At 40.9% G+C, this 23569-nt stretch overlaps 1 protein-coding gene across 3 annotated transcripts; it reads left to right on the forward strand.

The window, feature by feature from the left end:
* Nucleotides 1–23569, forward strand: C7H5orf63 (chromosome 7 C5orf63 homolog). Of its 3 annotated transcripts, none has more exons than XM_002688977.6 (5): nucleotides 1–38; nucleotides 1540–1585; nucleotides 17178–17298; nucleotides 22206–22262; nucleotides 22930–23569. In XM_002688977.6, the coding sequence occupies exons 3-5, from the start codon at nucleotides 17185–17187 to the stop codon at nucleotides 23104–23106; spliced, it is 348 nt and encodes a 115-aa protein (XP_002689023.2). In that variant the 5' UTR covers nucleotides 1–38; nucleotides 1540–1585; nucleotides 17178–17184; the 3' UTR covers nucleotides 23107–23569. The 3 variants fall into 3 exon arrangements, with proteins under 3 accessions (XP_002689023.2, XP_059744679.1, XP_005209156.2); XM_059888696.1 differs by having other exon boundaries at nucleotides 22942–23569; XM_005209099.4 differs by lacking the exon at nucleotides 1540–1585.

A 23569-nucleotide genomic window follows, 5' to 3' on the forward strand; every position in this document is an offset into this window, starting at 1 on the left:
GCAGGGCGGAAGCGGCGACAGGGGCGGCTGAGGCTCAGGTGGGTCCCCGCGGTCGGGCGCCGGCAGCTCGGCGCTCGCGGTCCCCAGCCCGGAGCCGGTAGGCGGGCGGGAGAGGAGGTCACGGGAGCTGTGCCGCACGCTGCCGATTTCGATTGTCATTACAGGAAATTTAATTAAACGGGGAGCCATAAATCCGTGAACCTCCGGGGGCAAATTCTAAGCGTGTGTGTATGTGTGCGCGCGCGATGGCGCTTTGGGAAGTGAACACGGGTGGGAAGAGGCAGCTTTTTAAGAGGAAGCAGAAAACATCACAACTTCATGCCCCTTCCCTGATTAACAGATGCTCTGTTTCGGATTTAATTGAGTTCTGTGAAGTGGCAATATAATCTCAGTTGGCTGAGATGACTGCCTTTTGACATAGACGTTTTTGAGCAGCCATGTTGACCTTTAATTGAGGGCCAAAAGGTTTAATCGTGAGTGCTGTGGGGAACACTGTGAGTCCTGGGGTTTTCTGGACCTCCTCTCTGCCTTTACCGGACAAAAGCAGCCTTCTGGGTGCTGAACCATGAGAGAATAAATCAGAACCTATACAATTCTCAATAAATATTTAGCCTTGTCAGTCACCCCTGACAAATATCACTCATACTTTTTTTTTTTAGTAAGTCCAGAGTTACAGAAGTCCCTACTGGATTGTTACTAACATGAATAGGCAAGTGTCTTTCTAAGGTTGTCCTGTTAAAGAACAAAGAGTTATTCTTTTTTTTTTAAACCTGGCTGATCTTTATTCTTAATAGAAAGTATTTTATGTAGTACTTTGTATTTTAGAACACTTAAAAAAAAAAAAATCCACAGTATGACCGAGCTCAACCCCAAGATTCTCAGCTCCTATAGCATGGAGATTGTTTCTAAGATCTGTTATGTCCCCCACACTCTCTGGCACATTTCCCAACCTAAGTAGGTTTCCTTAACCACACACTGCCTTGGTTAAGCAGCACTAAAGCCATGTTTTAGTGTGTGACTGCGAAAAGATGAGGTGGCTGTTAGAGGCCAGTCTTCTCATTTACTAATTATCTCAGGAATGCTGTATGAAAGTGCTTATGATGCTAGCAATATTTGGAGCTATATACATTGAAACTGAAAACACTTAGAAAAAGAGCTGTGCCCTGGAAATACTGAGTGGTTATAGTAATGGGGATAAGGCAGAACTAAATCATGGTTCTGTGTGAAATGTCATAACCTAATAACCTGCGTCCTGCTCTGCTGAGGAACTGCCTGGAACCAGAACAGGTCCTGGCGTGAAAATTAAGGTTGGTGGGGCTGGTCTTTTAGATAGGCAGACTCCCCAGAGTTTTTTCTTCATGCTTACTGTGGTCAGTAGTAACTGCCTGCCAAAGAAGGATCAATATTTTTTTGTCTCCTTTACCAGAGGAAAATGTGGCTATGTGGTTTTCTTTAGATGGATTGATGGCAGGTAAGGAAATAGAAATGAGGGTTTTCCAACTTGGGAATTTATTGGACTGTATTTCTATTTTATTCCAGATGCCTGTTTCCAGCAGACTCTTAAATACTCAGAGGCAGTGTGGAGGTATACCTTCAAAATAAGTTTTCTTTTTCTTATTATTAAGGTTTTTGTATTTCATAATGTGCAAACTCCAGCTGGCTGATGCATTTAGTTACTGTAATGCCAGGGCTCAGGGTTTCACACATAGCAGGACCTTGAGGTGAGCTGGTACAAGTAATAAGGTTTTTTATGTTCCTTATTTTAAATCTAATTTTGCCACTGCTTTATTCAAGGGGTGTACATCAGAGGAAGCCAAAAGCCAGCTGGAATAGTTCCTGCTTGCAGTTTTAATCTTGTTTGCAATTATTTTGAAGGGAGAAACCATCTGGATCCAGGGATGTGTAGTTACCCAAGTAGCAGGGACTAGGTGAGCTTCCATCATCCTTCCCCTAGTATCATGGCAAGTTCGAGAGACAAAAATTATTTGACGAAGAACATGCAAAGTGGAAAGTTTTGGCTAAGTTTCACCTAGATATTATTCCACATCCCTACCTCCCCATCTCAGTTATAGCGGCAGGGAACTGGAGGCGTGAAAACATTACTCTCTTTATTCCAATCCTTTCCCAAGATAAGATTTCCAGAGATAGAAGTAAAACTCAAAATATCTTCTATTTTAAGAAAGTATCCATCTCCAAGGATTTCAGAGCATTTTACCAATATCTAGTAACAACCATTTTACTTCTGTAGACTGTGGTATTGTATTATTTGTTTGTAAATCTTTTGCCTACCCAAGGTGTGAGTTCCATAAGGGCAGGGAAAGTGTCTGAATCACTTTTATATTTCTATACCTGGCACGGTGCCTGACACATTACAAATACTCAGTACATGGTGTAAAGGGGAGGCTGGATCTATAAGGAATGTGAAAGCATCAGTGGGAATCAGCAAGGTACAGAAAAGAATGTAAAACAGTAGTCTTTCAAGGGGCTACCAGATGCAGTTATAAATGCTGCAGTTAATGCCTTTATAAACAGCTTGGAGTAGGAAAGGGTGTATTTGAGAATCTACAGATGGTCACCAAACTGCCATCCTAGGTGATCTAGCCTGGTGAGTTGCAGGGTCTTTCTTATACTGAACGGAATATGCAAAGTAAAAGACGCCACCAGCCCTATCTCCATTTTCTCTCAAGGTCTGCAGTGCCCAGCTCCTCACTCAAACACCTGTTGAGTGAATATCTGAAAAGTATCTATTTGAAGGTATACTAAATTATTAGCCTACCTAAGCCACTAATATCTTGGTTTGGTCCTGCCTTCAGAATAAAGGACTTTGTTCACTATTTTAAGGCTAGGTTACCCAAATAATATTGAACGAAAGCCACATGATCTTTTCTACTTCACTGACATTTCAAAAGAGTTCAAATTTGTCAGCTTTTTGTATTGTAATAGGGCAGGCATGTGGTATATGCTGCTTCCTTCTGTTGCCAATGGGAGTCCAGCAGAAACCAGAATGTTGCTGCTGGAAACAGATGACCTTCCTCTCATTGTTCCTGTACTTTTTCATATTAATCATGAAATAATGGGGAAGTGACTTCTAGTTTAGTCAGGGGTAAGGACAGACTGAATTATTTGATTTTGTTTTACTTCTTAAAACAGGTAGTTCTTCCCGTCAGCCAAGAGAAAGGATACTGTTATTTAATAGAAATTCAGGAAAAAGAAAAAAAAAAAAAAAAACTAATAGAAATTCAGTCAACTGAAGCAGCTTAGTTCATAGACTGAAAAAAAAAAAAAAAAAAAGAGCTAAATTCAACTCTGTTTCTCCAAGTTCAAAAATGAAGTTAATCTGTATCATCTTAGATTTAGAGATCAGAACTTTGTTCTTATAGTAAAAGAATTCTGCCACCTGAAGCTGAGATGTTTCCTCATTCTCTCCATCCTTAAATTAATCTTAAACAAAATGTGGTATCTGTTACTTGGTATACACTGAGGATTAATGTATAAAGCTTTTGGAGAAAAAAGAGAGTTGACCTTGGAGTTCCCTTTCTGTTCTGAAAATTCTGTGTTGGTCTCATATGAAAAATAAGCATTGTTCAAAGAGAAAATATAGAGAAAAGAACTGCAGAAAAAAATTATAAAAGTCTTTGGTAAAACAGTTTCTTTATCAAGCACGGGAATCTCCAAAGTCCCTTGGAATCCAGCTCCAAAATATTAAGATTTTCTATCAGTGTGACAGCTCTTAAGTAACCTGAATAGGACTGAGAGAATTGAGAAATCTCATGTATCTGAAGGTTACTAGAGCAGGACCTCAAGAGTGGATAGTCCCTAATGTTCCAGTATTAGTGTCACAAGTCCAGAGAAGTGATGGATTTACTATCTCAAATGTTCCAAAGCCATTTACTAAAAAAAAAAGGCTAAAAATGAATGAAACATCTTTCAGGTCTTGTGTGGTCATGTGGATAACTTCACCTCTTTTGCAAGATGAATTGGAAATGGTGGAGTATTAGTGACAAATGGGAGACATTGCCTGGATGGATGGAATTTGAATTGCAAACAGTTGTTTTTGGAAATGAAGGAAACTGGCATTACTAGCTGGGTGCAATAAGACTAAGATGTTTTAATGAAATTGCCTTCTTTCTGGGTCAGTAGTAAGCATTAGCGATACCTTCAAAGGGAATGGGTCATTTTGGTTAAGAAGGATAATGTGGAAAGGAGTCTGCATAATTCCTTATGCACTTTATCCCCAACCCTTGAACTGGCTTGATATTGCCCTCATCTTAATGTTATCTTTATGGAATGAAGGAATTTTCAAATTGGTTTTTAAACTCTATTAAGCCCTCATGTATGATATAACCCAACCACATTATTCAGGCTTTCTTGGCTTTCAGGAACAGCTTTGCAGCCATTATGTCCTAATTGTACTGAACATTGTTGCATGCTCTGAATTCAGAATATACCTCTGGCTCTAGGCCAGATGCTGAGTCAGTAACTTTGGGGTTGAAGATGAGGGGACGGGTACAGTGTGTACAAGCCCCATTGTGTGAACAAGAATTAGTCTGGAATCCCTTTCGAAGCCCTGGGTGCTAGAGGGAGGGGTCCTCCCTCTACTACTATTCTTGATCAGCATCTTCATTTTATTTTTCCTGGCTAAATGTTTTTCTGGAAACTAACCCTATTACCAAGTAGGCTCTTCTGAAGCAACGATCTGGTAAATGTGACTGCTAAGGTCCAAAGATTCTAAAACAAACTCTTCCTTACTCAGAAGATTCCTCCTCCCTCCCATTTCACATGTGTCAGCTTGCTATTGGCCTCGGCAAACACAGCCGCACTTCTGGAAGTGGAAGAGAATGTCAAGACGAGGAGGGTCTGTCATTAAAAACCATTCTGTAAGTGTATCTGTCAATAGGAAACATTATTCTTAGTTTTGGAGGCACATTCTTAGTATTCTTTTTGGAGGTACTTTTCCATATCAGATGCTCAAAAATGCAAGATCAATGTCACCTCCCCCATTTTCCTGCAGGGTATTTTTGGATGCCAAGGCTTCCCAGTTATGACCCAGGAGCTAGAGAAACAAGCTTGAGATAAGCAAGCCCATGTACACTTCTGCCCAGATCTGTGTCTGAATTTTGGTCCTCTTTAAATGGGCCTAGCATTTTAGACTCCTACAGCTAACCACTTCCAAGGCTTTCTTTGGAGCCTTTTGACATCATGAGCTATTGCCACAGCATCTCTTCTGTATATGATTTCCCCTTCTCTGATCTGGAGGACATTTGATACCCAAAGCCTATGGGTATAGTTTCTCCTAGCCTCTGTAAAACGAGAGAACAGGACAGGGGGTCATAGTTCCATATTACAGTTGATGAAACTGAGGCTTAAAGAGACGAGGAATTGCCTAGCATCAGAGAACTAATTGGTGGAGTTGCCTATCTTTGGGGTTTAGATTTATGAAATCCTCACACAGAAATGCACCCAAGAATTCAAACGTGCTGAAATTCAACTGAAACTCTGTAAGAAAGAGTAACTTTAAAGCTTTAGATGAAGAATCATGCCATTTGTGCTTAATTCCCCTGACTGATGAGTTAGTGGAAGCTATATTCCTTTACATTTACTTTGACCTCTCTACACATTTATTCAAAATACTTTGGAACAAGTTTTGTCTTTAAAGATTATTAATAAATCCAACTTTACCACTTCCTGGGCAGCTTCTGTTTTGATATACAGGAGTTGGGTTGAGGATATCATTGAAAAAATAAGAGTGGTACTGAATTTTCCCTTCTTTGAAAACATAAAGGCAAGTATTAGGAAGGAATAACAGGAAAGGAAGTGACCTTTGTTCAGAGCCCATCAAGGGAAAACCCCTACCTCTTGCAAAATGAATTTTATTGTCCTGTGTGAGGCCTGAGTAAGCTAAGCCAGAACCTGGTGCCAGGGTATTTGCTGGTCAAGATATTAAGTCTTAGTGGAAAATAAATGGGCTTCTCTGGTGGCTCAGACAGTAAAGAATCCACCTCTGATACAGGAAACCCAGTTCAATCCCTGGGACAGGAAGATCCCCTGGAGAAAGGAATGGCTACCCACTCCAGTATTCTTGTCATTGACAAGAATTCCATTGACAGAGGAGCCTGGCAGACTACAGTCCATGGGATCCAAGAGTTGGATACAACTGACCAGCTAACACCAGAAAATAAATATGTCGGGTCTTGAATCAGTTATATCCTGTCTTAGGAATTCCCATTTAAGTAATCTTCACAATCTGAAACTTTTCAGCTATTTGTTTGAAATGTTTTTCAGTTTTCAATTCCCTGTTTCTAAGACTATCATTCCTAGAGTTTTAAATCCTCCTTCTGGGGCCAGTAAAAGCACATTTCAGTCAGTAGATTCATCATCATCAGTATTATTAATAACAATACTTCATCTTTGTATTTATCTTTGTAACAAATAGCTAAGCTTTATTTCTCTGTTCTGCTTTTTAACTTGTACAGAGATTTTTACATTTATTATCTCTTTTTAAGTCACCCATCCAACTTCAGCTTTTACACTTCTCCCTACCCCACTGCCTCCATCTTCACCAGAAATATCTCCTTTTGTTTAAAAGGTGAAATTAGCCAGGGATCAGACAAGGCCATTTATTTTAGGGTTGGCACTGGTTGTAAGATTTCATTCCTTTGGAGGGACATCAGACATATCTTATCTGATTCGTGGTAGATTCTTTAACTGTCCCTTTTCCAGTCCAAGCCCTCATCACTCTTTTTGACAATTGGCCACTCCTGTCTTTCTGGACACACTTTCTCCTGCTGGCTTCCATGACAGCCCACTTTTCTGATTTTCCTCCTACCCCATCAACCTTTCTCTTCGCCTCCTTCACTGGCTCCTCTCTCCGCTGCTTCTGAATGTTGAATTGCCTGAGCGGTCTCTCCTGGGCCCTCTTCTTTTCTTAGCTATTTAGATGATCTCACAATCTCAGCTGTAATTGGAGCCTTCAAACTGAAGGAGTCTTGAATTTTATCTTCAGTCCTGGTTTTTTTCATGGCTACCAAACCTGTATATGCCACTTTCTATTTGAGCTCCAGCCTGTCCCTCAGAGCTCCCAGACCCACACCCCACTCAATCTGTTCCTGCCTCAGCATCCCTCATTTTAGTAAACTGGGCACCGTGACCCACCCAGAGGCTCACGACCGAAACTAGGATAGTCCTTACTGTCATTTTTAATTACTCAAATCCGGTTCACTGGCAGGTCCTTTCAGGCCTGTCCATGCCACCCACCTTTCTCCCCTGGACTACGACAGTAGCCCCTAACTGACTCCCTGGTTCCACTCTTGCCATCCCAAACCCATTCTTCACACAGTGCTAAGTGAAAGTGAAAGTTGCTCAGTCGTCTCCAACTCTTTGTGACCACATGGACTGTAGCTTACTAGGCTCTTCTGCCTGCTGTTCTCCAGGCCAGAATACTGGAGTGGGTAGCCGTTGCCTCTCCAGGGGATCTTCCCAACTCAGGGATCGAACCCAGGTCTCCTGCATTGCAGTCAAATTCTTGACTGAGTCACCAGGGAAGCCCACACAGTGCTAAAGTCATCTCTTTTTTTCACCATGACATATGGCTTGCCAGGCTTCCCAGGTGGCATGAGTGGTAAAGAACCCACCTGCCAATGCGGGTCTTATGTCTCCTGGCATAAGAGATGTGGGTTCAATCCCTGGATTGGGAAGATGCCCTGGAGGAGGGCATGGCAATCCACTCCAGTATTCTTGCCTGGAGAAGCCCATGGACGGAGGAGCTGGCAGGTTACAGTCTGTGTTGTCGCAAAGAGTCAGACACGACTGAAGCAACTTTGCACTCACATGTATGTGGCTTGCAGGGAATCTTAGTTTCCTAACCAAAGATACAGTTTCGGTCCCCAGCAGTGGAATCACTAACCACTGAACTGCCAGGGAAGTCCCTACAGTCATCTTTTTAAAATGTACATGTGATCACGTAACTTCCTTCCTCTAAATCTAATTATGGTTAAAACCTCAATTCGTTAACATAATCCAGAGGCCTTAGGTGTTCCAACCCCCACTGACCTGTCTCCTCCACTCTTCCCCTTGCTTACTTGCTTTAGCCACACTGTCCTTTCTGTTTCTTCCCCTGAGTCAAAGTTGTCCTCACCCTAGAGCCTTTGCACTTACTGTTCTCTCTCCTGCAATGCTCTTCAGATCCTTGTACCTTCTTAGCCTTTAGTCTCAGCAAAAATGACACCTGCTCAGAGCACCTTATTTAAAGGCCTGCCTTGGTTACCATCATATCACCCTGTTTCACTCCCTCCCCTCTGCTTACTACTGTCTGATGTTTTCTGACCTAAGAGTCTCTTTAATGTGCCCAGTGACAGTATGGACCCCATGAGGGCAGGGACTTAACTTTTTGGTGCATCACTGAACCCAGTACCTATGAGTATCTCATACATGGAAAACAGCAGGTAATTGTTGAATGAGTGACTTTCATCCCACACCTAGATTTTTGTAACTCAGTTCTTTCCTGCCTCCATTCTTCTTTCCTTTGCAGTCTATCCTGCTCGCTGCTGCCAGATCAGTCTCCTAAAATACTGATTTTATTGCATCACTCTATTCTTTAAAACCCTTCTTTGGCTCCCATCCAAAAGGCCACAGCATTCCTACCTCATGCCTTTGTGTCTAGCCCTGACTTCAGAATGCTTTCCCCTTTTCTATGTATCCAAATCCTATATGACTTAGGATCCTTCTCTCATGAAACCAGTTCCAATGTCAGCCCACAGTACTCTTCTCTTCTTTTCTCTGTGACATCTGAAGGTGCCCATTAGATGTCCCTGTTGTGATCTCCTGTATTTATATTGTTTCAGTGAAGAATTTAACTCCCTCCTAAATCCACTGGAGTGTCTCTCTCTAATTCTTGTTGCTTATATCCAGAATGTGGAGTTGATTTCTCCATGTGAGAGTTTTATTTGGAGGGAAAGAAATGGGCTAAACACCAGACAGGATGAAGAAAAACAATAAGGGCTTAATTTTACTGAGAATTTGAAGGGAGTGGGATAGAGGAGCAGAGTGTAGGTACTAAGTGATGGACATGTAAATGCCGTATACCTTCAGAGGAGTTGTAATCTTATTGGATAGGCCAGGGCCCACACTTCAAACAGTTAAAAAACTTTTTGTGCAGATCAGTGTGTTGAACGTAAATGAATGGAGCACCCATTGCTTCCCAACAGTGGAGTAGAGACATCCAGATACTTGGAAACACCAGAGTCATAGTAATCATTTAAAAGAAAGTTAGAAAGGGGGTTTTATCTCTAGGAACTCATGTGACCAGTCATATCTTTCTGCAACTGCTTCTCTCTATAGGCTTCTCTTTCCCCCTTGTGATAAAGCTGTTGCCACTGAATCCTGGAAATAGAAGCTGCAGGGAGCAGGGTGGACGTGTGTGTGTGTCTGCTCAGGATCTCGTGTGTTATGTGGGATCAAGTCAGCAGTCCAGATCCCAGACAGATGAGGCTGTGATAATCATCTCACAGTATGTGCAAATACCAAATCAATATATTTATACCTGAAACTAATACAGTGTTACATTACTTAAAAAAAGAATGGAGCTGAGCATGAAGCCATGTACAGGTGGCCCCACAGGTGCATGGTGAGCCAGGGATCCTTGTTGTAACATCATGTCTGAGTTGGGGCTATCTCCTTGGCAGCTCCCCTGGCCAGGTACCCTGACTGCTGTAGCTGAGATACTGCAAAAGCACCTGAGAGCCCACCCAGGGAGTGAGGGCCCCCCTGCAGGCTGCCTTCCACCCCCTACCCTCGGTTTCTGTTCTGTAGCCTCATTCTAACCCTGCTTACTCTTGGAACTGACACCTCAAAGTATCAGCTCAGTCTGCAGCTTTGACTGGGTCCCTATACAGCCCTCACCTTGTCACTCTTGGCTCCACCCTTGGACCCAGGATCCCAGGCTAGGCTCCCACTTGTTTGGGAGAGAGGGAGGTTTGGACACCGCTGACTGACCACAAACACATAAGACCCCTGGGGAGGCATCATTCATCCCTGTTTCTCTGGATTAGGGACAGCCCAGTGACCCAGATGAGTGCCCGAAGAGCACTCTCACCTCATTATATGAGCTCTCAGGAATCTAAACAGTGGATTTTGTTCCCAATAGAGGGGTGTTTCTGTGGGCCTGTGTGTGCACACACACACGTGTTTCTAGTTACTGGATAACAATAGGAATGTTATACTTAGATGGTAGTGAATGTGAAATGGAGCACTTAACATCTCACGTGGCAAAAATGATTAAACAGAAGCCCTGAGCCTCTGCTGGAACTCAGGTCCAGCAAGAGCGACAGTAATAGTCTTAGGTTAATTCCAGCTCAGTATTAAATTTTACATTATACTCTTGTGAAGAAGCTCCAATGTTGAGCCTTGGAGTACAGAGTGAAGCAGGGCAAAGACCAGCAGAATTTTGCTAAGAGAACACACTGGTCATAGCAAACAACCTCTTCCAACAACACGAGAGACAACTCTACAGCTGGACATCACCAGATAGTCAATACCAAAATCAGATTGATTATATTTTTTGCAGCTGAAGATGAAGAAGCTGGATACAGTCAGCAAAAATAAGACCAGGAGCTGACTGTGGCTCAGATCATGAACTCCTTATTGCAAAATTCAGACTTAATTGAAGAAAGTAGGGAAAATGACTAGATCATTCAGGTATGACCTAAATAAAATCTCTTATGATTATACAGTAGAAGTGACAAATAGATTGAAGGGATTAGATCTGATAGATAGAATGCCTAAAGAACTATAGATGGAGGTTCGTAACATTATATAGAAGGCGGTGATGAAAACCATCCTCAAGAGAAAGAAATGCAAAAAAGAGAAATGGTTGTCTGAGGAGACCTTATACATAGCTGAGAAGAGAAGTGAAAGGCAAAGAGAAAATGAAAGATATATCCATCTGAATGCAAAGTTCTTAAGAATAGCAAGGAGAGATAAGAAAGCCCTCCTCAGTGATCAGTGCAAAAATATAGAGGAAAACAATAGAATGGGAAAGACTGAAAATCTCTACAAGAAAATTAGAGATACCAAGGGAACATTTCATGCAAAGATGGGCACAATAAAGGATAGAAATGGTATGGACCTAACAAAAGCAGAAGATATTAAGAAGAGATAGCAAGAATGCACAGAAGAACTATAAGACCCAAAAAAGACCCTTAATGACCCAGATAACCATGATGATAGTATGATCACTCACCTAGAGCCAGACATCCTGGAGTGTGAAGTCATGTGGGCCTTAGGAAGTATCACTACAAACAAAGCTAGTGGAAGTGATGGAATTCCCAGCTGAGCAATTTCAAATCCTAAAAGATGATGCTGTGAAAGAACTACATTGAATATGCCAGCAATTTTGGAAAACTCAGCACTGGAAAAGGTCAGTTTTCATTCCAATCCCAAAGAAAGGCAATGCCAAAGAATGCTCAAACTACTGCACAACTGCACTCATCTCACACTATCAAAGTAATGCTCAAAATTCTCCAAGCTAGGCTTCAACAATATGTGAACTGAGAACTTCCAGATGTACAGTCTGGATTTAGAAAAGGCAGAAGAACCAGAGATCAAATTGCCAACATCCGTTGGATCATAGAAAAAGCAAGAGAATGCCAGAAAAACATCTGCTTCATTGACTATGCTAAAGCGTTTGACTGTGTGGATAACAACAAACTAGACAATTCTGAAAGAGAAGAGAATACCAGACCACCTTACCTGCCTCCTGAGAAATCTATAGGCAGTCAAGAAGCAACAATTAGAACCAGACATGGAACAACAGACTGGTTCCAATTTAAGAAAGGAGTACATCAAGGCTGTGTATTGTCACCCTGCTTATTTAACTTATATGCAGAGTACATCATGTGAAATGCTGGGCTGGTGAAGCACAAGCTGGAATCAAGATTGCGGGGAGAAATATCAGTAACCTTAGATATGCAGATGACACTACCCTCATGGCAGAAAGCAAAGAGGCACTAAAGAGCCTCCTGATGAAAGTGAAAGAGGAGTGTGAAAAAACTGGCTTGAAACTCAACATTCAAAAAATGAAGATCATGGCCTCCAGTCCCATCACTTCATGGCAAATAGATGGGGAAACGATGGAAACAGTGACAGACTTTTTATTTTGGGGGGCTCCAAAATCACTGCAGATGGTGACTGCAGCCATGAAATTAAAAGACACTTGCTCCTTAGAAGAAAAGCTGTGACCAACCTAGACAGCATATTAAAAAGCAGAGACATTGGGATTTCCCTGGTTCCCTGTCCAGTGGTTAAGACTGCACTTCTGATACAGTGGCATGGGTTCGAACCCTGGCCAGGGGACTAAGATCCCACATGCTCTGTGGTACAGCAAAAAAATAAATAAATAAAAAGCAGAGACATTACTTTGCCAACAAAAGTCCCTCTATTCAAAGCTATGATTTTTCCAGTATTCATATGTGGAAGTGAGAGTTGGACTATAAAGAAAGCTGAATGCCGAAGAATTGATGTTTTTGAACTGTGGTATTGGAGAAGACTCTTGAGAGTCCCTTGGACTGCAAGGAGATCAAACCAGTCAATCCTAAAGGAAATCAGTCCTAAATATTCATTGGAAGAACTGATGCTGAAGCTGAAGTTCCAATACTTTGGCCATCTGATGTGAAGAACTGACTCATTTGCAAAGACCCTGATGCTGGGAAAGATTGAATGCAGGAGAAGGGGACGACAGAGGATGAATTGGTTGGATGGCATCACCAATTCAATGGACATGAGTTTGAGCAAGCTTTTGGAGTTGGTGATGGACAGGGAAGCCTTGGTGTGCTGCAGTTCATCGGGTTGCAAAGGGTTGGACACAACTGAGTGACTAAACTGAACTGAACTGAATGAAGGTGGTACCTGAGCTTATATAGACTTTTGACTTTGCACATGAACTAACAACACTGCAGCTTACTGATGAGAGATCATGTGAGCTTGGAGACTCGGTGTGCCAAAGGATTCTTTGAATGAATAAAAATTCTGATCTGTGAAGGTCAGTTTCTCTCCTCAAATGAGAACAATGTTGTTTGCCTTCTAATCAGACACACACACAGCATTTGAAGAATCCAGGAGCCCCACAAAGGTGATGTGCAGCCAGAGCAGCATGAGCAGCTCCTCATGCAAGAAATGAATAATCCTTAAGAAAGGCGCAAATGACCCTGGCTTCTTTCTGTCCTGTGATCAGTTGCTTTAATGGTATGCCCTTCAGTGCTTTGCAGGGAAAACGCTATAAAGTTACCCTTCTTATATTGCTTCAAGGAGGAGGGAATTGGGTCCAGTCAGCCCTCCCTCATGCTGTATTTGATTCGGCCATAAGACCACTGAAGTCAGTCTCAGTTCTGTTGAAAAGCCAGCATTCCCTCTCTCTTTTGGGGTGCTCCATGCCTTTGAGCAGCCATGTACTTGAAACAGCAGGAGTCACCATGTTTATTGTTAGGCTGTGGAATTTGTTTTAGACACATTCTAAATCCAATCTTATACTTTTTTTTTTTGGCTGTGACAAAGGTGACCCAACTGTGCTTTTTTGATACTATGCACACAGCTCTTTTTGCTTATATTACATAGGCATGTAACAGAATACAAAGGATAAAATTGTGTGTGTGTGTGTGTGTGTGTAGTAAAGACACACATTTCATGACAAAATTCAGTGACATAATCAAAAAAGTGTTGTCCTCCTAGTCATGAGCCAACAGGTACAGACCACCTTTCAGAATATTTCTTACTGTGCTAAGATACTGTTCAAAAATAATAGAACTATGTTCTATGAAAACGTCACATTGACAGAGTAGTCCGTATTAAGATTTTACTTCAAGAAGGCATGATTGGGTGAATATGACATTGACAGCAATGGCATTAGGGTTTACAGAGTTAATAAAATATTCTAAGAAGAATATTATGGGATTCCAATTGGAGTGTACCATTTTTCATTTTACTTTTTATTTCTAAAACTAAGTGAACTCCAGTGGTCAGAACTTTAGCCTTAATATCTTATTTCTGCCTAGGAGAGGTATAGGGAATTTTATATATATATATCAGACTCCAATATAATTTTATAATACAGTGCTTACAAAGAAATAAGTTAATTTAACAGTGTGGTAAAATGCATGTGCCTCAGGGCATTTGGAAAATATGCAGGTAGTAAAACTGCATAATGCTAATGCATTTCTCAATGAACAAATGTTCCATGTTTAAGTGATTAAATTCACATGGGGGGAAAAAGGCGAAATGGAGACTAACATGGAGAAGAGAACTAGTTTAGGCAGAATGGTAGTGGCATCTCTGAAGACTTTATTTAGCTTTCTGGGTTAGTTGAACAAGTATTCTTCCAAATCTGGAATGAATAGCAACTCTGTTTACTATGACAGGTTTTATTTCTCTTGGGTGCAACCAAGACCGCATGCTGTGTTTTGTCATATTGGAAATACTAAAGCAGATTTCCACTGTGATTGTGATTTTTTTTTTTTTTTTTACAAAAGCCTTAGCACCTCAGTCTCAACTTAGCTAGCTAAAAGCAATAAGTTTTCTATTCCTTACCAGCAGACATCAATAAATCTTAAATCCTTCCACCCAAAGCACACAGCTGCTGTTCACTATCCTGGTTGTCATCTTAGCTCACTGCCTTACATGGCCTGCTCCTTCTCATTTCCAGGGCTGCCTTTCTGTTTTTACTCTCAAAAAACTGATCTTCAGAATTTTCTTTCTCCATTTAGTACAGCTTCTTTACCTTCGTACCCTAGGAGGGTGTGTCACTATTAACATAATGCCTCCCCCAAACCAGCGATGCAGAAATTTGTATCTAGTGTAAACATGGCTAGCATTCTACTTTCCCCCTTCATTTGTATCCTCTGTAGACAGAAACATGTTTTGAAGCTACTGTCTCCAACCACATTCACCTATTGGAGTGCTGATTCTGCTGAATTTATGGAAAATATATACACCAGGGCTTATCGCTTAGTTGAGAGGAGCACAGCATATAGTGAAACTGTTTAGATCTACTGTCTGCCTTAGAATAATGCTGAGTCCTTGCAGAATTCTTATCACATTCTTTTTTATGCATTATCAGGATCATTTAGTTAACAGGGAGATCCAGGAAGAACTGGAAGACTAAGGGTTTAAGAAAGAAGGAAAGATTATTGTTTCTACAGGTCAGAATTCAGTCCTTTTGTCTGTCTTTACTCTAGTTTGATATGGGTTCAGTGCTTTCAAAGTCATATCTTTCTGTTTGAAATGAGTTTGAAGCTAATCTTACACTGAGAAGCCTGGTCACCAGTAGAGACCAATGCACAGTTAATACAGGCATGCTGTGTGGAGCAGAGCAGAATGAGACTCAAGACGGTGGGGAAGGGCTGGGACCAGCTGCGGTGCCCTGCCTGCTTCTTGCGGACACGCGAAGGAGTGCTTACCTTTAGTTATGATATGAGATCTACCCAGTGACTGCTGTGCATCCTGAGTGTCTGATGAGGGGTAGAGGTGAAACGAGAAAGGGGGATAAAAAGTGTTAGTCGTTCAGTCGTATCCAACTCTTTGCAACCCCGTGGACTATGGCCCGCCAGGCTCCTCTGTCTATGGAATTCTCCAGGCAAGAGTACTGGAGTGGGTAGGTAGCCATTCCCTTCTTCAAGGGATCTTCCTGACTCAGGGATCGAACCCAAGTCTCCTGCATTGCAGGCAGATTCTTTACCATCTGATTCCCCAGGGAAGCCCAAATAGTGACAACTTTGCACACTGAGTGTCTGATGAGGGTTGGAGGTGAAACTGGAGAGGAGGAAAAAGGCTCACTCTAATACTATTAACATTCAAACAATTATTTAAACAGCTACTATATACCAGGTTAATTGTAGACACTCAGGAATTACTGGAGTGAATAAGTATCTGCTCCTGTGGAACTCATGTTGTAGTAAAGGGAACATATAGGTAAACAATTTTAGATAGTGAAGGATAATCGAAAACTATAGCAAGGTACGAGGAAGGAGAGTGGTGGACTGGCCCATGTTGATAAGGTAGTCACTAAGGCATCTCTAAGGAGGTGACATGTGCCCAGGCCAAATGAAAAGCTACTTGAGAGTTTTCCACACAAGGGGACAGGAAGTGCAGAAATCCTGATGAAGAAATAATCTTTGGTTATTCAAGGAACAGAAACAAAATCTTTGCAACTTGCCAAGATAAGGGAGGGGGAAAACTGATAGATGAAGTTGGAGAGATGGAGTAAAGAGAAGTTAAGAAATGAAGATCCCAGGAATGAATTCATGCTAGGACTATTGATAAGCAATAAAGTCAACAATGCGTATGTTTTAAAAGTAAAATGATCATATATGTAGTTTAAAGGACAAAGCTGGAGGCTCAGTAGAATAACTAGAAATCAGTAGGGTGTCTTATGTCATGCAAACTAGCAGGATGAGAGAACTTCAAAGCCTAGTGTTTGACATGCTGCTGTTACCAAGCTGTTCTTATTGGAATATCTCCAGCAGAAACACTAGTACATTTGTGGATGTTTTCAAAAATGATGGCAATCTCCTTTTAAAAATACTTCTTAAAAGAGTTGAGTAGATTTTTGTTTTTGACAAGTTAGCTCAGCCTAATTCTCCTTGTAGGTTCCTCTAAGTACCGCTCTGTGTTCCCCCACCTCTTGCAGCAGAGTACAGATCTCATAAGTAATAGCCTTAACCTTCAGCTGGAGACTTGTGCTGCTTACTTACTGGTCCTTTACCGTGAAGGTGGCTGGGCACTGTTGAATGCCTACCAATAAGATAAGCTACCTCTGCAAATAAAAACTATGTCAGGAAACTTCCACATTTTAGAAGATCATCAGGATGCTAGCAAAACCTACAGATGAAATTTAATTTTTTATTCTAATTAACACACACATGCAATTTGCTTACAGAAACCAAGTGATTAGACACATAGTTAATCCATACCTTTGGATTTTTCTCCTTCTAAGTTCTCTTTTCTTTGGAATCCAGTGCACACTGAGGCATCATGGAGACTTGCCAAACATCTTGGCCTCTCTGCCACTCTTGGACTCCAAGAAGCACATCTGAAGTCTTCAAATTCCATTACAGACTTGCAGCTTACTGTTCCTATTATAAAGAGCAAAGTCTAGGGCACATAAGTTTACTGATCTATTTTTCTCTTGGCAGAATTAAGATGCTCTGGTTTCAAGGAAATAGCATGCAACTTGCCAAACACTCCTTTCTACTGCTCTTGAGAAATCTCTCTGCCTCAAAGACTGCTCTGCCTGTGCTGACCTTATTCACAAAGGTACAGAGGAAAAAGTAAAATTACTACTTTAAAAACATGAAGTATTCAAATGTTGGGAAAAGAAAGTTGTACATTTAAGAAAGGGGGAAAATGTTGAAAGGAAAGCAAGCAATGGTATAAATTTTCTTCAGACCCACTCATCAGTTTACCCTACCCAGCTACTTCATTGTCTCACTGTTTTCAGAGAGTAAATTAATATATTTATCATCCAATCATTACATTGAAAGAAAAGAACTGATTTTTACAAGTGTATCATTTAAAAATATAGTCAGTTCTTGACATTTGAATCAGTTCTAATGAGGTGGATGAAACTGGAGCCTATTATACAGAGTGAAGTAAGCCAGAAAGAAAAACACCAATACAGTATATTAACGCATATATAGGGAATTTAGAAAGATGGTAACGATAATCCTGTATGTGAGACAGCAAAAGAGACACAGATGTATAGAACAGTCTTTTGGACTCTGTGGGACAGGGCGAGGGTGGTACGATTTGGGAGAATGGCATTGAAACATGTATAATATCATATGTGAAATGAATCACCAGTCCAGATTCGATGCATGATACAGGATGCTTGGGGCTGGTGCACTGGGATGACCCAGAGGGATGGTATGGGCAGGGAGGTGGGAGGGAGGTTCAGGATGGGGAACACGTGTACACCCGTGGTGGATTCATGTTGATGTATGGCAAAACCAATATAATACTGGAAAATAATTAGCCTCCAATTAAAATAAATTTATATTAAAAAAAAAGAAAGTCTAAAAAAAAAAAGAAAAAAAATATAGTCAGTTCTTGTTATTTGTGATAGTCATAGTCTATAAAATCGCTACAAATACTGAATTAGCAAGTACATAACCACTGCTCCTAGGAGGAATATAGGGTTAGAGTCTTTTGAGCATCTGGTCACAACATTTTTGTCAGTTGATCAATACAATAACCTTTGTTTTAAGGAAAATGGTCAGCTTTGCCAAATACTGCTGGTAGTTTGAAAGAATTAAGTCTGAAAATTGACCAGTGGATTTGGCAATATGAAGGTCATTGAAACTTAAGAGCATTTTCAGAGAAATGATGAGGAGAAAGCTCTAGGGAGTTGGTCAAGAGAGGATAAGAGGAGGGGAAAAAATACATAACTTTGTTTTATGTGTGTTTCTGTTTAAAGGCACCTTATTTAATATATACTGATGATCCATTAACACTGAGCTCAGGGCCAGCAGCACCATAACATATGCCTGAACAAAGCTTATCTAACACAGTACTTTCTCCCTAAGGCACATCACAGCCTTCTTATGCTTAGAAATACTGGACAGCACTTCAGCACTCCACTTGGGTTATTTTACATGGCAGAAAAACACAAAAATGCAAGAAGCATGGCACTGAGTAGATCATGATTTGGCCACCTGATACGAAGAACTGACTCCTTGGAAAAGGTCCTGAGGCTGGGAAAGATTGAAGGCAGGAGGAGAAGGGGACAACAGAGGATGAGGTGGTTGGATGGCATCATGGACTCGATGGACGTGAGTTTGAGCAAACTCCGGGAGTTGGTGATGGACAGGATGTCTGTCATCCTGCAGTCCAAAGAGTCAGACATGACTGAGCAACTGAACTGAAGTAGATCATGAAAAGGACACTTGTTTACAGTATGAGAGCTAGAAAGAGCATCATCTTGTCAACAACTCAGCTGGAAATGTACACTTTGGGCAACTCAGATTTTTCACTGCTCTATGCAACTGCACATCCGTGAATGACTGCAAAAGCTTGGGTGTTAATTTTAGGGTTACAAATAAGTTTTAGTGAATAGATGAATTCGCAGATACAGAATCCACAAATAATGAGGACTGACTACTTATTTTCTTATCCCTAACACTAGTTTTAAGCCATAAAGTAAGTGTGAATTTTTTAAGAGATTTTTCCTGTAAAACTTATAAGACAAATATTATGGATTTCGTTTTGCTAATTAACATTACTTTGTGTGATTTATAGTCAAAAAAGAAATAAAGTGCTGGGTAACAGAATTAACTTTAGTGAAAAATACTGCAATTCAAGCAAAAAAGGTCTCTTGTTTAATAGACTTACTCACATTTCAGGCATTTTAGCAATTGAATATATCTGACAATTATCTAATAAAATTTTAAAATTAACTGAAAATAATCTTAACTACTTTTCATATTCATAATAGTATATTGCACTATTATGGAACGAAAATATTTCATAATCTGTGTCTACATATGAGAAATGCATATGAAAATTAACCACAAAAATAAAATAATTCCTTAAGGTTAATGGTGCTCATTCAGCCTAACTATTCTGCACTATTTTTCAGTTTGAACAATAGCCAAGTAAGCCAAAAAAGAAAATGATGTCGCTCAGTCGTGTCCAACTCTTTGTGACCCCATGGACTGTAGCCTGCCAGGCTCCTCTGTCCATGGGATTTTCCAGGCAAGAATACTGGAGTGGGTTGCCATTTGCTCCTCTAGGGTATCTTCCTGACTCAGGGATCAAACCCAAGTCTCCCACATTGCTGGCACTCTACCATCTGAGCCACCAGGGACGCCTAAGTAAGCCAACACATGTGCCCCCCCCCAAAAAAAAAAATTCCACTAATCTTCCATTCAGCTTAAAACTTGTACTGAACCCCCTTCATTTGTGTCATTAGAATACAAGATATTACTGTCACCTCCAGGAGTTCCCAGTTCTCTGAAAGAAAAAGTACATTTCAGGTCTCTTCCAGTTATAAATAATAGAAAGTACTTCCCAGAGTGGCTTAAACGAAAAAGGGATTTTATGGGTTAGTCTGGTTTCAGAAGTAGCTTGATTCTGCAACGTAAGCATATTACCAGTCTCTTCAGCTCCACATTCTCTGAGTTAAAGCAGTGCACACTCTGGCTCTTTAGATGAATGACTGCAGCAATCCCAATCCCAGATCTCACATTTCAGGTATCTACAGAAACCCCAGCAAAAGCCTCACACTATCCATTGTCTATGACTGGCCAGTCCCTGAGCCATCTGTAGCTAGGGTGTGTTTGTTAGTTGCTCAGTTGTGTCCAACTCTTTGCAACCCTATGGACTCCTGCCAGGCTTCTCTGTCCATGCAATTCTCCAGGTAAGAATACTGGAGTGCGCAGCCATTCCCTTCTCCAGCAGATCTTCCTGACCCAGGGATCAGACTCACATCTCCTGCATTCTTTACCATCTTGTCATTTTTCAGTTCATAGATTTCTTTAAATTTGATGAACCTTTCCTCATAAAAATACATACACACGTGATAATTTGCCCAGACTTCCATGGTCCCTGGGTTTAGAAAAAGAGAAAAAAAGTGATCCTAGATCTACTAAAGTTCTTTATTATAAAAGCAAATACTTCTGCAATTTCCCTGGTTTTTGTTTTGCTTTTGCTTTTAAGATCCTCTCTTGACTTTTTTGAACTTTTTCAGAAAATTTTAATGTGGTTATCTTAAAAATCACAGACTATCCATAATCTGTTTATTATAATGCTAATAATAACATAATGAGCCCAATTCTCTGAAGCAGGAAAATAGGGCCAGAAAGACCTTTCTGAAGGAAAATGTCTTTTGATGATCTGGGCTCTTGTTTCAAAATATGGTGAGTTAAGCTGGAGGAAGGGCCTCCATAACAGCTCATCGTTTTCTATCCTGTTAAAAAGCCCGTTTTATATAAGCATCAGTAATGCTGAATCTGTTTTTAGCTCATACAAGAGAACCTACAGTAGTCCTTGTTCTCTGAGTCAGAGCCTCACAAGCCTTTAAAATCTGCCAATGGTCCATAGCATTCTCGGCAGACTTCTCCTCTAGACAGAGTGCAGACAACAGCCACTGAAACTTGCATGCTCCTACGGTGGAGTTACTCTGGGAAACCTACTGCTGCTAAGTCGCTTCAGTCGTGTCCGACTCTGTGCGACCCCACAGACGGCAGCCCACCAGGCTCCCCTGTCCCTGGGATTCTCCAGGCAAGAACACTGGAGTGGGTTGCTGTTTCCTTCTCCAATGCATGAAAGTGAAAAGTGAAAGCGAAGTCACTCAGTCATGTCCGACTCTTAGCCACCCCATGGACTGAAGCCCACCAGGCTCCTCCGTCCATGGGATTTTCCAGGCAAGAGTACTGGAGTGGGGTGCCATTGCCTTCTCCTACTGCTGACACTTATAGTGATAAAACTGACAAAACATTAATGAGTTGGTAAAATCAGCACCCAAAGTAAAGAGATTTTTCCCTCCTAAAGACGGGGCAGTAACTATCTAACTCCATCCCAGTGGGTTATTAGGAAAAACAGGCTGGGGACTTCCTGGCAGCCCAGGGCTTAGGACTCCATGCTTTCACTGCTATGGGTCCAGGTTCAATCCCTGGTCAGGGAACTAAGATCCCTCAAGCCGCATGGCATGGCCAAAGGAAAACAAAGATAAAATAAATGGAAAAACAGGCTGGCAAAGCTCAGTGCCCCCCAGTCAAAACAGATTTTAAGATATTCTGGCAATATCAGCCAGGCCTAGAAGGTGCTCCTCATCTAGGAAGGACAAAGCCCTAAAACTATAGATGTTTGGAAAATGATCTTCCCAGGTATCAATTATACTAAACCAGTAATAAGAACATATAAACATCTAAATGTGTTGTGTGTACATATATCCACACATATATATGTGTAACATGTAAGCATCAACATTTATTAGATAAATATGCTTGTAGAGAAAAAAATCAAAACACAATTAAAAATTGCCAAAAGCCCATTTACCATGGAATCCTAGCTATTTATAAGATCCTATAGCAGTGTTTGCTTTGGAAACAAAACAGTATAATTAACCTGGGAGAAAATAGTCCTTTAAGTATAATCTGCTTCTTGTGGCTTTTGTCAGGCTGAATGCCATTTCTTTGGGATTAATGGCTGTTTTCTTCCTATAGGATCCATGTCCCCTTTGTGATGAAGCCAAGGAAGTACTGGAGCCTTACAGAAACCGGGTAATATGATACACTATAGCTTTAGTATATGGAATGGATAGTATATGTAGTGTAAGACAAAGCATCTGTCTGGATCCTTTCTTAGGAAAAGACATTGAAGGGTTTTTCATTTAAATTTTCTTTCTGTTCTTCAGAGAGATTTTAGTGCTGATTTCCATAAAAGTCATTACACCTAAGTGTTTTTCTCTGAGCTGCACTGGTTTTCTTACTCTGACTGTTAAAATGAGTCAAAGTTGACTAGCAGGTACGGTATTCATGCTTTAAGCTTTTGTCCCTATTCCTTTTATGTTATTTTGTCATTTCCATGGAAGTGTCTTCCAGTTGCAAACTGTGACACCTTTCCCAATCTTCCAGTCCAAACATGTCTTTCTTGAGTCTCAGGCAGCTTCCCAGTTGGGGACATAGTTTATTTCATTTCAACTGAGTAGTAATGCAGAACCTAACAGATATAACAGAAAAGTAGCGAACTGGAAAATTAAGGAATATGAAGAAATCAATCAGGTTAGGGAAATCAAGGTCATTAGATGACTGTGGACCTCAAACAAACAATAACAGTAAAAAAAAAATCTCTGAGTGTTAGAAGTGGTCTGGTGATCAGTTTGTCACTATAACCATTGCATTGTTCCATGTTGCTGAAAAATAGAGCTTTAGTCTGTCTCTGTTTCAGTTTATTTTACAGGAGGTGGACATCACACTTCCAGAAAACTCTGCTTGGTATGACAGGTATAAATTTGACATCCCTGTCTTTCATTTGAATGGCCAGTTTCTGATGATGCATCGAGTAAACCTCTCAAAACTTGAAAAACAGCTCCAGAAGCTTGAGCAGCAAGGTGCAGGAGGCTGACAAACACCCTCATGATTTTCTACCTTCTCTGTCCAGAACGTGTTTTCCTGAGGAAATGACTGTGTCTTCAAACTCCTTTTGTCATTTTCGCACAGCTCTACAGATGTTCTGAACTCAGGGGTGCCAAATAGTGATATTCCTTTTGTGATTAATGGAAGTACCAATGTGGGAACTGTTTACATGCTGGCATTTTATAAAATAAGTGGGGTGTATTGTCAGGGAGGGGATGATGGAAGGCAGGAGAAATCCACTTGTTTTATTTATTTTACTCTTTTGTATTACTATGGAAGCATCTCACATTCACTGGACTGAGCCGTTTATAAGAAGGCGGCTCTGTCCCTGCTGCTGCCCTAAGGGCTTAACTTTTTAATGAAAGAATAAATGTTCTTCCACTTGGTAGATAAAGTGAAATGTGAATTGCTAATAACTGTACACAGTCAATAAAAGGATGTTTTAACAAATA

This window comes from Bos taurus, chromosome 7, assembly GCF_002263795.3.
Source record: "Bos taurus isolate L1 Dominette 01449 registration number 42190680 breed Hereford chromosome 7, ARS-UCD2.0, whole genome shotgun sequence".
In the NCBI taxonomy this organism is placed as follows: domain Eukaryota; kingdom Metazoa; phylum Chordata; class Mammalia; order Artiodactyla; family Bovidae; genus Bos; species Bos taurus.

Coding starts and splice junctions, on each gene's coding strand:
- C7H5orf63 (XM_002688977.6), top strand. CDS start 17,185: ATGCTCTGGTTTCAAGGAAATAGCATGCAACTTGCCAAACACTCCTTT. Junction 17,299..22,205: donor TGCTGACCTTATTCACAAAG/GTACAGAGGAAA, acceptor TTCTTCCTATAG/GATCCATGTCCCCTTTGTGA. Junction 22,263..22,929: donor TGGAGCCTTACAGAAACCGG/GTAATATGATAC, acceptor TCTCTGTTTCAG/TTTATTTTACAGGAGGTGGA.